The 17,353-nt window shown below is 47.7% G+C and overlaps 1 protein-coding gene across 1 annotated transcript in view; it reads left to right on the top strand.

The window, feature by feature from the left end:
• The window catches only part of map7d2b (MAP7 domain containing 2b), a 213,915-nt gene that overhangs the window by 179,685 nt on the left and 16,877 nt on the right, over positions 1-17,353 (top strand). The window contains exons 13-16 of the mRNA XM_078559598.1: positions 198-302; positions 396-449; positions 7,044-7,122; positions 16,054-16,240. Of these exons, the coding sequence (XP_078415724.1) occupies positions 198-302; positions 396-449; positions 7,044-7,122; positions 16,054-16,240 (425 nt within the window). The remainder of the gene's footprint in view (positions 1-197; positions 303-395; positions 450-7,043; positions 7,123-16,053; positions 16,241-17,353) is intronic.

Here is a 17,353-nt window from a genome sequence, read left to right as displayed (position 1 = left end):
ACCCAGAGCTTCTAGCTCAGAGTTAGGTACACTACCCACTGCACCACAAAACACCCCAGCGTTGGACTAGGGCCATTAAAAAAAATATATTTTCTTTCTGAAATTTGCTTGATTGGATCTTTATTTAGGCCAAAGTTAATTGGCCTTTCCTTTAGGATTTTTTTTTACGGCTGTGTCCTGTACTTCTTTCTGTTCAGCGCGAAGAAGCTGAGACCAGGGCTCGTGAGGCAGCTGAACGCCAGCGACTGGAACGGGAGCAGATCATTCAGCAGATCGAACAGGAGCGGATGGAGAGAAAGAAGGTTAGGACAGACAGTAGATGAACATAAGGGAGGCAGGGTTTAGTTCAAAGGAAAATATGACCAATTCTTTTTATTGCCAATTCTTTGTTGTAGAGAATAGAAGAGATCATGAAAAGAACCAGACGAAATGATGCTGGAGAAATCAAGGTAACCATAGCAATCTAATACTCACCCTTATGTTCAGTAACATTTCCCTCCTTGCTGAATGTTTTGATATGTTGTAATATTCTACCACCTTTATGATCTGAACAAGTAGACTGATCCCCTGGTGTTAGTCGAGAGGAGGGAGGTCAGGAGGTCACGTATCGGTACTGTCACTTTCCACCCACAGGGCCATTCTGTGATTTCAGATAGCACAAATCAGGGAATTGTTGGATTCTCCCGTCACTTTGACAGATGAGCCTTCAGCAAAAACAAAGTATACAGTCTAGCTTGATGTCCTCTCGTTAGATCAAGTCTCAATTTGAATAACCGATTGCAAATACTACATATGAAGTCAGTGTTGGAGGGATGGATGGAGGTATTGGCTTTGCACTGTGATCCCTTGTCCTGAAGGCACTTGACTCTGTTCTCCTCAAATGTCAAAATCACTTGATGACAGAGACTTCTCCATTTGGGTCTATCCAAGCTTGTTTTTTTTTCCTGTGTTTTGGGATCCAGTTTGCAAGCTCTGAGCTTGGCTTTCAAATTGTCTTTATATCTGAATTTGGGACATCCTATGGTGCTGGTTCCCATGCCCGGATGGCTGTAGAGTATTAGAGTATTAACTTTAGTATGTGGGAATCCTCCATTGAAAGCACATGACTGGCCCAGAGAAGCTGAGCTCCCAATGCCAAGAATGCAGCACTTTGAATGAGCCTCAATGTTGGGGATTTTGTCCTGATGTCACAAATAGATCTCAGACAGTGAAGACAGAATGCTTCTAGTTGTTTTGTGTGATGCTGGTAGGTTGTCCAAGTCTCACACCCAAAAAGAAGTGATGTAAGAGCCACTGCCTGGTAGATCTTGATCTTTGTTCAGAGACAAACTCCTTCCAAAGTCTGTGAGTGAACCTGCCAAACGCTGAGCTTGCTTTTGTCAGGCGATGATTGATTTTGTCATCCGCCATAGTGTTATTGGGGAGGATACTCCCAAGATAGTAAAACTGTACTGAACAGAAGGGTGTGTTGTTGATAGTGAATGTGGGATCTTGGAGTACGTGACCAGAGGTGGGTTAATACAAGATCTCTGTCTCCTTCAGATGTATTGTCAGCCAAAGTGTTCTGAGACTAGTGCAAAGTGATCAACAGGAGCTGAATGCCCTCTGGAGTACTTGCTATGAGAGCACAGTCGTCTGCGAACAAGAGTCCACTCAGTAGTTGTTCAGTAACCTTTGAGCAAACCTTGAGCCTTTGTAAGTTGAAGAGGTTGCTGTCTGTCCTGAATTGAATGTGTACTTGTGCGTCAAGATCTTTGAGTGCGTACCAGAGATGGGCGAGAAGTATATGGTAAACAGAGCTGGAGCCAATACACGGCCTTGCTTGGTGCTGTTGGTGACAGGAAAGGCATCTGATGATGTACCATTTAGTATCACACTGGTCATCGTACTATCGTGAAATGGGCGAATGACAATGATCATCTTTTCAGGGCAGCTAAATTTGTGCAGAACCTTCCACAGGTCTTCCCAGTTTACTGTCAAAAGCCTTGGACAGGCCAAAGAACACCATATAGAGATCCTTATTCTTGTCATGTGCTGCAAAGATCATGTCCACTGTTCCCCATCCTGCACAGATGCTGCTCTATAATTCTGGGTACACTGAGACAATCCCATTAGGAATAACACTTGCAAGAATTTTTCCTGCTCTTGAATGAAGTGACATTTCACGATGATTGTCAAGGATGGACGTGCTCCCTTTCTGTTCGTAGAGATGAGTAATGTAGGCATCCTTGTAGTCTTACAGCACAGCGCCCTGCTTCCAGATTGGGCAGAAGAGACTAGTGAGTTCCCTAACCACGTGAGTCCCTCCTTACTTGGATACTTCAGGTGAAGTGTCATCAGCTCCCGTGACTTGCCCATAGAAAGCTGCTTTATGACCTTTGTGACTTCTGCTTGAGAAGGGTGGAGAGCAAGCTCTTCCAGAGTGTGGTGCTGTGGAAGTGACTCAGTGGTACCATTGTACACTGTGGATTGTTGATTTGTGAGGTTGCTGAAGTGCTCTGCCCAACGAGAGAGAATCTCGTGCCTATTTGTTAGGAGCCGATTGCCATCTGCTGAGGGGATGGGTGTTCGTTGGTTTTGGGGTCATAGACTGATTGCAGACTTTCATGTAGAGCCTTCAGGTCATTTTTATCAGCAGCTGCTCAAAGCTCATCAGCCTTGTTTTCCCACCATCGGTTCTTCATCTCTCTCAGTTTGGCTGCAGCATGTGTTTAGCACGATGGTATCTGGGTTTCTTGCTGCTGATTTCTTGTCAGGGATGTAAGATCTGTGAGTGTCGTCCACTTTGTCTGCAAGTCTTGGTCGATGCTGAGGAACAGTCTTGGTGCTTCTGTTTAATGAATTCTAGCACCTCAGATGCTGCGCTGTAAGTAACATCCTTTAACTTTTTCCAAGAATCTTCAATGACAATATTGTCCTCGGGGACATCAGCTATTCCTGTGGCTAGTTTGTGTTCCAGTTCTTGTCTCTTGGCCTTGTCTTTAAGAACAGTTACATGAAGCTTCCTTTGTGGCTTGACTCTGTGCCAAAGCATCTTAGATTTTATCTTCAAAGACACAATACACCTGACAATACTCAGACCAGCATTCTGCTCCTCTTAGGGGGTGGGTAGAACAAACATCCTTGCGATCTCTCTGTAGTTCCATAATGTGGTCCAACATCTATCAGTGTTTGGATCTGCTTTTGGATCTGCAGTTTGCCTGCTTACTGGAAGACTGTGTTTGCGAGGATTAGGTCAAACTCGCTGCACTTAGAGAGAAGGAGCTGGCCGTTGGAGTTGGCTCTGCCAGTACGGTGTTGTCCGAGTACTCCTCACCCTGTGCCCACACAGGCACTGAAATCACCAAGGGTAATGAGTTTGTCTTGGTGGGTACTCCCCTAATTATCTTGCTGAGGTCATTTTAGAATGCTCCTTTGACCTCGTCTGTATGTATCTTTGTTGGAGCATAGGCATTAAGGAGTGTTGCATGTTGGTTATTGGCAAGATTTAAACGAAGAACCATGAGTTGACCACTGATCCCCACAGGAGGTGAGTCGAGCTTGTTTGCCAGTTTAGGTCAAATGGAAAAGCCCACATCTGAATGTTGATGCTGGTCCTTGGACTGGCCAGTCCAGTAGAATGTGTAGCCTGCACCAACATCCTCAAGTTGAGACTCCTCAGTGAACCTTGTTTCACTCAGGGCGGTGAGGTCGATGTTGTATCTGCCCAGCACTCTGGCTATGAGGGACATCCTGCGCTTTGATCTCATATTGTTGTCTAGAAGTGTTCTGACATTCCATGAACTGAGCTTCATATGATGACTTGTTTTTTATATTTCAATCGCAGTGAATGGATGACCAGCCAGGAGCGGTAGCCTGTTAGGTACAGGAAGAACAGGCTGTGTTTAGGGTTCCTTCTCTTCCCCTTCCCTGGATTGAGGAGAGCAGTGCTGTACCTGGAAATATCTGCTGTGTCACCTCAGGAGGATACGAGCTCCACATCTGCCCTGATCTGTGGAGAGAGACCATCACCCTGAAACTACCTGTGTGCAGGTTTATGACTAAAGACCAGCAGCAGCATCCTCTACCTGTCCCCATTGTCACAGGGCTTGGTGTGTCTGATGTTTTGATCAAGGACTCGCTGAACAACCTGTACATGGAGTATATTGAAGTGGGTGGGGTTTGTCAGAGTCTCTCCCACTCCCTCGTCCGAGGCAGCTGATACTACACTGGTACAATGTACCCCACAAGCATAGCAGCTGAAAGGATGCAGGTTTGATTTTGGAGTTGTCATTATCCTAGATGAGCAGCTGAAAGGCTGAAGAGCCACATCTACCCTTGACATTGCTGCCCTGTCCATTGGCAGTATTTGTGACCTTCCGCACTGTCAGCTGACGTGTACTTCACTAGTTAACCCATAGCTGGGGGCTTGGAAATCAGAGTTACCTTCTCCTAGGCAGACTGTTAATTAAAGCTGACGAACCCTACCAACCTAGAGCTGTCTGGCTTAGACATGCAAACACCCACCTGTCCACAATTATAAACAGGGAACATGAAGCTGGGCAGTAGGAGTTTGATTAGGAGAGACCATTTGACACACTGACCATATGGGACTTTTTGTGGATGAAAAGCATCTCGACTCTAATCATCATACCGAACCTTCCTAACACTTTGATCTTGAATCAACCATTTGACCCCCAGTCAGGAAATTACACTAGGAAATATCATTGTACAAAAAATATATTCATGCCAATTAATTTTACAATGGTTAATGCCTTCATTAAGGTAGCAAGCAAAGGAACTTGACATGACCCGCACAGTGTCTCTACGTCAGTATCACAATTCACCATATGTGTTCCCCGGATTTTGATTGAAAAAAACAACGGCCAACTGTGTAAACCAAAAACGAGAGAATGTGGCTCTCTGAGTACAGGAGCAAGGAAGTCTTTCTGCAGCTGTAAAGGGTCTTGGTAAGACCACATCAGGAGTATTATGTGTAGTTTTTGGTCTCCTTACCTAAGAAAGGATATAATTGCCATAGAGGGAGTGCAGTGAAGGTTCACCAGACTGATTCCTGGGATGGCAGGATTGTTATATGAGGAGAGATTGGGACGACTAGGCCTATATCCACTGGAATTTAGAAGAGTGAGAGGAGATCTCATTGAAACATATAAAATTCTGACAGGGATGGATAGACTGGATGTAGGGGTGATGTTTCCTTTGACTGGGGGGGTCTGGAACAAGGGGTTGCAGTCTCAGGATACGGGGTGGACCATTTAGGACTGAGATGAGAAACTTCTTCACTCAGAGGGTGCTGAGCCTGTGGAATTCTCTACCACAGAAGGCTGTGGAGGCCAAGTCACTGAATACATTTAAGAAGGAAATAGATTTCTAGACTCTAAAGGCGCCAAGGGGTATGGGGAGAGAGTGGGAGTATGGCATTGAGATAGAAGATCAGCCATGATCATGTTGAATGGTGAAGCAAGTTTGAAGGGTAGAATGGCCTATTCCTGCTCCTATTTTCTATGTTTCTCTCGGTAATGTATTTTCTTTGGAATTGGGACATTTTTTGTTTTCTCTTTGTGACACACACTGCTCCTCATTCAGAAGTCAAGCGCACAAAATGGTCTCAGCTGTTAGTTAATACTTTTCTGAACTCACCATGAGGTGAGTATATATTGGTAAGCCCAGGAAGTCATTCGGCCCATCGTGCCTGTGCCGACTCTTTGAAAGGGTTATCCCCATTACCCCCACTTTCCTCCTAGCTGGGACTAGGCCTGCTGCCTGGAGGTGGTATCCTGGCAACAGACTAGGAACTAGTGCTCCAAGCAGGCTTTGACGCCCTCCCTGCCTGCCTGTCCACAGCTGCAGCCACAGGCCACCCTGTGGTTAAGCTACTCCCTCCAAATGGAAGTCAGCTACTAAGGGCATTTTTATTTTAAATGTTAAGAAGTTGGAGAGAGGACACCTCCATCTTGAGGCTCTCTCTCTTATCTGAAAAGGTATCTTGCTGCTTCTTCATTGGTGGAGGGCCTCCTATGAGCCCCCCAGCTTCGAGAGCGTGCCCACTGTCCTTAATTGTATGGTGAGCTTGCTCTCTAGCCATTAATTTTCAATTCGGGGAGACAGTGGCATAGTCATAATGTCACTAGATTAGTGATCTAGAGGCTTCAAATGGCCACAGGTTATGTTTGATATTTTCCAATCTAATGGAACCTTCCCCAAATTTAGTGAATTGTGGAAAATTAAAACCAATGTATCAACTATCTCACTAGCCACTTATTTTAAGACCCTAGGATGAAGCCCATCAGAACCCAGGGATTTGTCAGCCCGCAGCTCCAACAATTTGCTCAGTACCACTTTCCTGGTGATTGTCATTTTCTTGAGTTCCTCCCTCCTTTCCACTTCCTAATTTACAGCTATTTCTGGGATGTCACTTGTATCCTCTATAGCGAAGGTCAATGTAGAATACCTGTTCAAGTCATCTGCCATCTCCTTATTTTCTATTATTAAGTCCCCAGACCCACTTTCTGTAGGACCACGTTCACTTTGTTAACTCTTTTCTGTTTTTTTTTTGATAATTGAACATATTACTCCAGCTGAGATTTAACCAGTATGTTATGAAGGTTTAGCACAGCTTTCTTTCTATTCTACTCTTTTAATAAAGCCTTTAGTTTGCTCTTTAAACAGCCTTCTCAACTTGGCCTGCCCATTTCAATGGTTTGTGTGCCATCTTTTGATGAAATATTAAACTAAAACCCCTGTCTGACCCTTTGGGTGAGGGCAAAATATGCTTTGGCACTTTGCTATGAAAAACAGGAGCGTTCTTCTGGTATTCCTTTAGCCTCAAAACAATGCCTAGAACAGTGTGTCTGGTCGTTATCTCATTGCTGTTTGTGGGAGCTTGCTATACACAGATTCCTACATTACAACAGTGACTACACTTCGAAGCTACATCATTAGCTGGAAAGCACTTTGGGACTACCTGAGGTCGTGAAAGGTGCTACAGAAGTGCAAGTTTTTTGTTTAAGTCCTGATCTTTCCATTTTCTGTCCATTGTCTAGAAAGAAGAAACAAAAGCAGAAATTGAGCCCAGCACGAATAGGGAAAAGGAGCTTCAGGCCGCAGCCCCTGTGAAACAAGGTCTGCTCCTCTTCATATTTGTACATCTTATGATTGTGATCATTCTAATTTAAAGCATGGTAGAGAACAGCACGTTCATGCAACCTAATATTTGGAGTAGAACTCGAAACAACCGATTGCATCACCAGCTGCACTCGGACGTGAAACATTCAAAAGTGACAATATCAAAGAGTTTGCTTTGCCAAAGTCTGCAGCGTATTCTGACTGTTGGTTTTTAAGATGTTGGCATTTGGGTTCTCAGTAATGTAGGGGAGAGCTGGCTCCAAATATGGCGAATGGTTTTACGTGCAAGTAAAATACTCTGGGGGCAGAATTTTCCTGTTGGCGTGCAGGGGCGGGCCCCACATGCCGACGTGTAAAATAACGCGCGGTGACGTCTGGCGAGCGTCCCGACGTTCTCACCTTCTCGATATTTTGGCGGGTGGGCACGCGATGATCTCGGATGCACGACCACCATTAATTAATGGGCCACTTAAGGCCCCTGAGGCATCAATTGACGGCGATTTTCTGGGGCCAGTGCGATCTTCAGGTCGTCGCATGGGCGCAACAGGCTGGCGGGTAGGACACATTTATATAACCTCACCCACGGGCGGGATAAGAGGGGTCAGTGGGGTTGTGAAGGTCCCTAGTCAGATATTTAATTTGGAAAGTTATTGATACTTGCCTGTGTGAGCAGAAATACTTCAAAAGTCATCCCAGCTGCTTGGACAGGACTCAGTCTTCAGGTGCTGACACTGTAGACTGCTGAGTCTACAGTGAAGATCCTTTTTGGAGCCTGCAGGTTTCAGGAAGCCTTCCATTAGCCTGGGAATGGGAGTTGTACTCTCATCCACTACCATTGGGACCAGGCAAGCCAGACACAGTGAGCCAGAGGTTTCGCGGCCATTGCTGGCTTCCCCCATGTCCAGGGTGCTATAGACTGTACACATGTGGCCATCAAGGCGCCCGCAGGTGAGCCCGGTGCCTTCGTCAACAGGAAGGGCTTCCACTCCATGAACGTGCAGATAGTGTGTGACCACAGGATGCTGATTCTGTAAGTCTGTGCAAGGTACCCAGGCAACTCCCAGGACGCCTACATCCTCAGACACTCCCACGTGCTGGGGCCCTTCAGTGCTCCAGCCTGACTGGATGGATGGCTGCTGGGTGACAAGGGCTATCCCCCTCAGAAGGTGGCTCATGACGCCTCTCCGCCATCCAAGAACAAGCTGAGCAGCGGTACAATAGGAGCCAGGGCACCACAAGGGCTGTGGTGGAGAGAACCATCGGTCTTCTCAAGATGCGCTTCCGATGCCTGGACTGCTCAGGAGGCGCACTTCAGTACCCCTCAGATCGTGTCTCAGTGATGGTGGTTGCATGCTGCGCTCTCCACAATCTTGCGCTGGAAAAGGGGGACACATTGGACGATGAAGATATTGACGGAGTGGCTGCGGCTGCACACGGTGAGTCCAGCAGTGAGTCCGAGGATGAGCACGCACAGGGAAATGCTGAGGAGGTTGATGCTGACCCGGGCATACTCCAGGGAGGCAGGGACACTCGGGAGGCTTTAATCCAATGAACCTTCAGCTAGAACACCACAGATGGACCTTCAACAAAAGCCTGTGCTGCAGGCTCCATACTCGATACCTGAATGCTAAATCTGCCTGGATAGGAACATTAACTAATGTCCTTGTCAATAAAGCTCAATGTGAGACAACTCACTCATAACATCATGGGTAACCATCCACCTGCAGAGGGAAAGAGGCACCCTCAGCCATGGTCACATGTCTAAATGTAATTATAGAACAAAATGAACTTAAGGAAACAAAATCAGAAGGTGTTAAATAGCACACCAACTAATCATGACCTCATTGCGGAGCAACACAAAAGCACCAATGAGAAACCCGCGGTGTGCCTAAGGTGCCTAAAATTTACGTCTTGGTGCTGCCCCATGGCTGGGACTGCCATCTGAGACAGCCTGCTCACTCTGCTGTCCTGTTGGCCTCGATGACCTTGGTGGTCGTCCTCTGGCCAGTGGATCCTGTGCTGGCCCCGCCTGGGAGGGAGCTGCTATTTCCACAGCTGGCATCTCCCCACTCGTTGCAGCCTCATCGGATGCCACGGTCACTGGCAGAGGGGTGGAGGAGCTGCCGCCCTCATCCGGAGTGCCCTGAGAGGAGCCCACAGAGACAACAGGCAGCTGCTGCGCCGACGTGAGGTCGCTTCGGACCTCCCTGCTCACCGTGGATGGATGGGCACCGAGCTGGGAAACTTGGTGCCCAGACCATCTCCCACACTGGCGCTGACCAGCTGAGGTCAGTGCCGATGTGAGGGCTTGCTGGTCCGAGCACAACCCCAGGAGGCCCTGATTGGTCTCCTGGAGGAGCCTCTCCACGAGAGTCCCCACTCTCTCCATGGAGGATGCATGGCGCTCGGCCATGAGGTTCATTGCAACAGCGATGGTCTGCGTAAACTCCTCCACCACGGAGACCAAGCCAAGCATAGCCTCATGTATCTCCCCCAGATGCTCCCGCACACCTGGCCGCATTTCCAGTGTTTGCTGCATCACGGACCACTCCAGAGGTACATCATCAGCCACCGACTGAGCATGTACCTGGTCCCCTGCAGTCCTCCGACTGCTGGCGCCATGGGCACTCTCTGTCTCCGCCAGTGACTGTGAAGTGCCCTCAACGCTGTGCCCCGGGACGCTAGCTGATGATCTAATTCCCACCGAGGTGCTAGTATCTGCGCTGGTACCTGCCTGGCAGAGATGGTGTGACGCTGGTGAGTCTGAGACTTCAGGACCCTCAGGTGTGAGGGGGGGCCCCTGTGCCTCCTCCTCCCTGCCCTGCTCCGCTATTGCTGAAAGGAAGAACAAGGACATTAGATCAGTTAACATGGAGACAATGTCAAAGTGCATCCCTGTCCCCAGGATCATTATGCGCTCATCCTTCCATAAGCAATGGTCAAGCCATGTTGCAAATTTCAATCACTGAACATTCAGCAGTGCCATGGCTGCTGGGAGAACAATGGTGACCTCAGTGCTGGGTAAACATACCTGCCCGTGGCACCCCAGCCTCACCTACGTGGGTCAACATGGTGCCTCTCCAGATAGAGGACCTTCTGCTCGAAGCGGCTGAGAATCGCCAACTGGGCCGACCCTCCGCCAGCCCTCACCCGCTCGGTGGCATTATGTGCATTCTTCTCCTGAAAAGGAGAGAAGAGCATTGATTGGTGCTACTTGTACCTGGATTCTCTTCGCGGGCGGCCCACCCCAACCAGAGTGGGACATTGCAGGTCTCCAGTGCCCCCTCACCCCGCTGCTGCTGAACACACACACAAAGATGCCAGGCCTTTCCCCCCCAACCCCCCCTTGGCCAAACGCTGCCTCCATCACATTTGGCACCACACGGTCTAACCTTCTGAAACAAGGAGGCGCAAGCACGTGGAGGGCAGAGGGCAGCAGATCGATCGGTGCCACACCACCTGGAAGCTCCCCTCCCAGCCTGTCAGCACCCTGGCTTTGACATGTCCTGGAGTTCCAGCCCTGCGCCCAGGTGCAGCTCCTCCAGGCTGCCCCCAAAATACTAATGTGGGTCTCAATGTACCACATGCTGCGGGGGCAGAACCCATCTCTTCACCACCCTCTCAGGGTGACCTCGGCATGGGCAATATCTGCCGACCCACCCAGCGAAGGACACAGGCCGTCAATGATTCAATGCAGGAGCTGCACTCAGAATTTGGGGAGGGGGGGAAGTGACCAGGGGGGAAAGCCTACCTGCTGGGTTAAGTGACCAATGCCAACATGGTACTCGCCCTTCCAGAATGCATAAGGCCATTGTAACGCTTGCGGCACTGGATCCAAGTGCGTTGCACCACGTCGTGGGAGCTCACCACCTCCGCCACCTCCTCCCAGGCATGAGGACCTCCCACCGTGCTGCCACCTCCTCGAGGAGGGCAGCAAGGCAATCGTCTGAGAAACGAGGGGTACAGTGCCCCCCTGCCCTACCCTCCTGCCTGGCCTGCTCACCAGCAGTGCTCTTGGAAGCCCTTCCACTGGGCATGTTTGACAGCATTTGAAAGGCTGCAGGAGCACTTTTAAACAGGCCATCGGGTCACCATTGGACCCGGTGGTCATGGCAGTCCCACTGCCGCCCGCCCACTCCCGCTGTCCTTGGGAGCCACGTTTCACGCTGGGCGGGCCTCAATTGGCCCGCCCACAAAAAATAGCGGCACGGACCCGATCGCGGGCCCCTGGCTGCCCCAGGGAGCTGCAGACCCCCACAGACTAAAGAAAACAGCAAAAATGCTGCAAAAAATGTCCATGCAGCACAGCCCACCCTGGATCGAGGTTTGAGCAACAGTGTGAATGCCGCCTGGGAGAATGGCCTGTCCGCCAACCGTAAGTGTGGACGGGCCACGTAAAATCGCTGTTAATTGTGTCGTTAATGGGCTTAATTGTCAGCGCGCGCACTTCCGACTGCCGCGCGCGCCCTCCGAACAAAGTATCACACGAATGCGTGATGATGCCAGGATGCTTGCCCGACGCCATCTCGCGCTATTTCATGTCCATTCGCGTCGGGCACATGGGATGTAAAATTGTGGCCATGGTGCCAGACTTGCTGAATATTTGCAGTGTTTTTGTGTTTTTATTTCACTGTCTGATTGTTGTGTGGATCTCCCAAACCGTTACAGCAGAGGCATAGCAGCACAAAGTGTGAGATTGAGCCTGTTGGACACCAGGGGCAGAATTATCCGCTCGCCGATGCATAAAATGACACGCGGCGTTGTCGGGCGGGCATCCCAACGTCACTGTGTGTCGTTTAGATTTTCAGTTCAGCGGGCATGCACCCGAGTCGGCTGTGCGCCCGCCAAACTGTCAAAGGCCTATTACTGCCATTTAAATAGTAATTAATTCAATCAGCTGAGCTGCCCATCCAGCCTTAAGGTTGTGGGGCAGGCGAAGGGCCCAGGCGGCCTTCGTATTTTTCAGGGAACTTCATCCATGGGCGGGATGAGGTTTCATGAAGTGTTTTAAAAGTCAATAAAATGTTTTAAAATAATTCTTTCACATGTCCCAGCTCATGTGACAGTGTCACAAGAGGGGACATGTTTTAAAAGTTTTTATTTCCCTTTATTTAAATTTACACATGTCAAGCTGATCTCCCTGAGGCACCTCCATGCCTTAGGGAGATCTCTGTGCTCCTTTGCGCGCATGTGCGAACAAGCGCAGGGGACAACTCAGGGATTGCACCCCCCCCCACCACCACCACCCGCACAGGGAGCACTCAGCGCTTCCGGGCGAGAGTCGCGCTGGGCGGGCCTTAATTGGCCCACCCATGTAAAATGGCCGATTGGGTTCACGCCCGCCCCTGCACAACCCCCCCACCACCCGCCCCCCCCCAATGCGGGGGGGAAATTCAGCCCCAGGATTATAGAAATGCTGTTTGATATGTATTATTTGCCCTTTACAAGATCAGAGAACAAATAAGCAGTAAGCAATGCGTTATGGTTTGTCTAGCTCTTGGAGTTCTGATTAATATTTCATTAGCTTTTTTCCATGTCCGTTTCTGCTGATAATCACCCTGGTTACACAGGGTGCAAGTACACTACGCTGAGTGAACTGAGAGGCATTTCAGTCTCAAACTAGCTGCAACGACAGAGTGAGGATTCATTCTTGCAGACCGCATTCGCACTCGGACCCTGATTCTGAAGCCAGTGCACAGCTTCACTCATGTGGCTAAGTTCTTGCCGTTGGCTCAATAGCTTGACTACGTCAGCCCAGCGATTGTGCATCCTACCATATAAAACAACTTTGCCAATTTATTAATGAATCTTTATGGGAACAACTTTTTCCAAATCACTTGCAGTATCACTGTAGTATTGGAGCATTTGTCCAAGAAACCAAACTGAGAAAGTGTTGAAATGTAATGTGTCTTGGACAGAAGGCCTGGAGTATCAGAAACCAAAGCTTAGAGATCCCAAATGTTTACAAACTGTTGGATGTCTTTGCATCCCAACTGGTTCATTAATGTGCTTTGGTGAAGAGAAACTGCCAAGTTTACCCAGTTTGGCCTACATGTGACTCCACTGACACACCAACACAGTTTACTCTCAACTCTCAAATGGCCCAGTGAGACGCACGGCTGTGTCAAACCCTCACTGTGGTTCATGAAGGAGACCCACCACCATCACCACCAATAAATGCCTGCTTTGCCAGCGATGCCCACATCCTGAGAACGAATTAATAAACCATTCGCTGATAGTAGCTGTCTTACCCCTGGGCAGCAACATTACAAGACAATTCAGCATCATGTGACTATCTGTATTGTCAAGTGGGCACAGCTAAGACCCTCTACCTGGTCTAAAACATTCTTGCCTCTACTTGGTATCAAAGGCACAACAACTTGGACACTGATCCATTAAATGTGGTACACCTTTATTAATACCACTAGGCAATAGTACATACTCATGATTCTGGTTACTCAGTAACCCTGCGAGCCAAAGTTCACCCTAGTGCTCAATCCGGCGATGAGGTCTCCGTGTGCAACTTCAGAGTGGCTGACCAAAATCGCTGTAATCCACTGCAGCAATCATAAGAACTAGGAGCTGGAGTAGGCAATTCAGCCCCTCGAGCCTGCCCCGCCATTCATTACGATCATGGCTGATCTCATTTCGGCCTCAACTCCAATTTCCCGCCCTCTCCCCATAATCTTTCAACCCGTTACTAATTAAAATTCTGTCTATCTCCTCCTTAAATGTACTCAGCGTCCCGGCATCTACTGCACTCTGAGGTAGTGAATTCCACAGATTCACAACCCTTTGAGAAAAGTAATTCCTCCTCATCTCTGATTTAAATCTACCACCCCTTAGCCTAAAACTCTCGTTCTAGAATGCCCCACAAGGGGAAACATCTGCTCCATGTCTACTTTGTCTATCCCTTTAGCATCTTGTATACTTCAATTAGATCTCCTCTCATCCTTCTAAACTCTAGCGAGTATAGGCCTAAACTGCTCAATCTATCCTCATAAGACAAGCCCCGCATCTCTGGAATCAATCTAGTGAACCTCCTCTGAACCGCCTCCAGTGCAACTACATCCTTCCTCAAGTAAAGGGACCAAAACTGTGCACAGTACGCCAGGTGCGGTCTCACCAATGCCTTGTACAGTTGCAACAACACTTCCCTATTTTTATACTCTATTCCTTTAGCAATAAATGCCAAAATTCCATTTGCCTTCCTTATTACCTGCTGTACCTGCATGCTAGCTTTCAGCAATTCATGCACGAGGACACCCAGATCCCTCTGCACTGCAGCATTCTGAAGTTTCTCTCCATTTAAATAATAAGTCGCCTTTTTATTCTTCCGACCAAAATGGATAACCTCACACTTATCCACGTTAAACTCCATCTGCCAAATTTTGGCCCATTCATCTGACCTGTCCAAATCCATTCGGAAATTTCTTATTTCTTGATTGGAACTTACTTTCCCACCTATTTTGGTGTCATCTGCAAATTTAGCTATAGTACCTTCTATCCCTGAATCCAAGTCATTAATATAGATTGTAAATAGTTGGGGCCCAAGGACCGAACCCTGTGGCACCCCACTAGTTACAGCTTGCCATCCAGAAAAAGACCCATTTATCCTGACTCTCTGCTTTCTGTTAGTTAGCCAATCCTCTATCCAAGCTAATATATTACCCCTAACTCCGTGTAATCTTACCTTGTGTATTAATCATGTCTTTGTGTGCTCTTTCTTTATACTGTTTTTGGCTCTGGCCTTATGCCATATAAGACCTGTTTTTGGTCCACGTAATTTGTTTTCAATTACATCAGTGTCTTTTCCCTTGTTTTTATGTCCTGGGCCTCTCACAAGGTCATGATTGAAGGAAAGAGCCAGCCTGGCTCTGCTTTGTTATCTCTTACTCTGTTATCAATCCCCAAGCTAGTACAGACAGACACCTTCACTACCTCTAACAAACACAATATGGGTCTATCTTTCTCACAGTCAAGGCCAGTTCTTCTGCACAAGTTAATTCATTTTGCAGACCTTGTTAATTCTGGCAAGCTGTGTCTTGACTAAATTACCCATCCTGTCAATGCACCCACAAAGTTCCTCATGTGTCTTCAGTCAGGGTACTGCTTCTCTTTGATGTTCCATGTTACCAACAGGAGACAAACTCCGCGCACACAGGACCACCAAGCGCCTAGTCTACATTCACTAATATGAAATAAATAAACAAACGGTTTCATGGTTAAGAAGCGATTAGTACATTAAAAGAAAGTAAATAATACATTGGCTTACAGTGGACACTACTTCTGGTGAACTAGCTGACCTAATGGTGTTTGAGCACAGGTACTCGGACTCCCACACATTGGTTGGAAATAATGGGCTTCCCTGCCTTTCTTTGGAGGGAACAGGGTAAGTGCTCCTGATCCAGAGCTTCGTGCATCTCCGAATCTGGGGTATGATCGTAGCCCAGACGCTTCTTCACTGGTTAAATCAGATGATTAAGAGATGGACTGATCACGATGCCCAGTTCCTGACGTGTCCTCCCACTGCAGGAGTGAAATTGTACCTCTGAAGCTTAATTCAGCTCCCTCGAAGGGCTGCATCATTATTTTGCTGGGAGTTTTCTGGTTTGCAGACGCCCTTTACAGTTAATGTGTAGCCATCAGTTATAAAATGATAATACTTGGATCTTTCTTTGCTTGGTTCAATGTGAGAACCTTAATGTGTAGGGATACGGGGATGGTGCAGGAAAATGGCGTTGAAGTAAAAGATCAGCCGTGATTTCATTGAATGGCGGAGCAGGCTTGAAGGGCTGAATGGCCTACTCCTCCTATTTCTCATGTTCTTCTGTGCAGCAGTTGTGTCATTAAATAACCCTGCCTTGCAGAGCAATGAGTAAAGCTAGCTGAGGGCCAGTGTCTAAATTCAGATCTGTTGCATTCCAGTGGAGGGCAGCAAAGCATCGGTCAGTTTGGAGGACAAGCAGCAGGAGGAAGCTCACTCTCCGGTGGCCCAGGCTGAGACTGTGCCCGAGCTGGAAGCAGTCACTGGAACCGAGCAGGCGGATATTGTGGACGAGCAGCCTAATAGTGCGGACGAATCGACAGATGAGCTGCAGTCTATGGATGTGAGGTAGGCTGGATTGTCAGTGCGTTTCCTTACATCCAGAAAGGAACTATTGTAAAATTGTGACCGAAACAGCAGAACGAATGGTATCAGACCTGAATTTTATTCTGAGTAATCCTGGAGATTATTGACCAATACCCTGGTAATTTATATTGTGGTTTTCACTTATTTACTCTGAAAAATGTACACTGCCCATTGCAAATTCCTTCTCGCATCCTAAAATACAGCATCAAATAACAGGGTTGTCTTATGAGGAAAGGTTGGACAGGCTGGGCTTGTTTCCACTGGAGTTTAGAAGTGTAAGGGATGAATCGATTGAATTATATAAGATCCTGAATGGTCTTGCCAAGGTGGACGTGGAAAGGATGTTTCCTCTTGTGGGTGAGTCCAGAACTAAGGGGCAATGTTTTAAAATTAGGGGTCACCCTTAAAGGACAGAGATGAGGAGAAACTTTTTCTCTCTGAGGGTGTGCGACCTTGGAATTCTCTGCCTCAGAAGGCAGTGGAGATGGAGTCATTGAATATTTTTAAGGCAAAGGTAGATAGATTCTTGTTAGGCAAGGGAATTAAAAGTCATCAGGGGTAGATGGGAATATAGAACTGGAAACACAAACAGATCAGCCATGATCTTATTGAATGGCAGAGCAGGCTCAAGGGGCTGAATGGCCTACTCCTGCTCCTATTTTTTATGTTCGTATGTAAAGCCCAGCGCTGTTCCAAGTGTCCAATACAGCACAAAATGTTAAACTCCACAGGATCTGTTGATTGGGAACTCCAATTGAAACAGAAGTTCTAGGCTTTTAAGTAAAGCCTGACCAAAAGCAAGTGAATTTATTGAATATTTGATTAGCCAAAAAGATTTGGGGCTGGAGTAAGAATAATTTTATTCCGTGTGAGTTGCTAAACAAAATATTTAAATTTTGCAATTTCTTGCCATTAACTTGTAGTATAAAGGTCTGGCACATAGAGTTAACGTGGGACTGAGTACAGTACTGCCCACACAGTGATGTAAGAGAGTGCATGACCCATACCTAGAGGTCAGTGTAGCATTGGACAGAGCCCTGTGTAGAAGCAAGCATGGGGACAGCTCCTAGCTTGGACCTTTACTGTACCTATGTT

The sequence above is a fragment of the Cetorhinus maximus genome, chromosome 16, assembly GCF_964194155.1.
Source record: "Cetorhinus maximus chromosome 16, sCetMax3.hap1.1, whole genome shotgun sequence".
Taxonomy (NCBI): Eukaryota; Metazoa; Chordata; class Chondrichthyes; order Lamniformes; family Cetorhinidae; genus Cetorhinus; species Cetorhinus maximus.
This window is presented reverse-complemented; position numbering and strand designations above follow the sequence as displayed.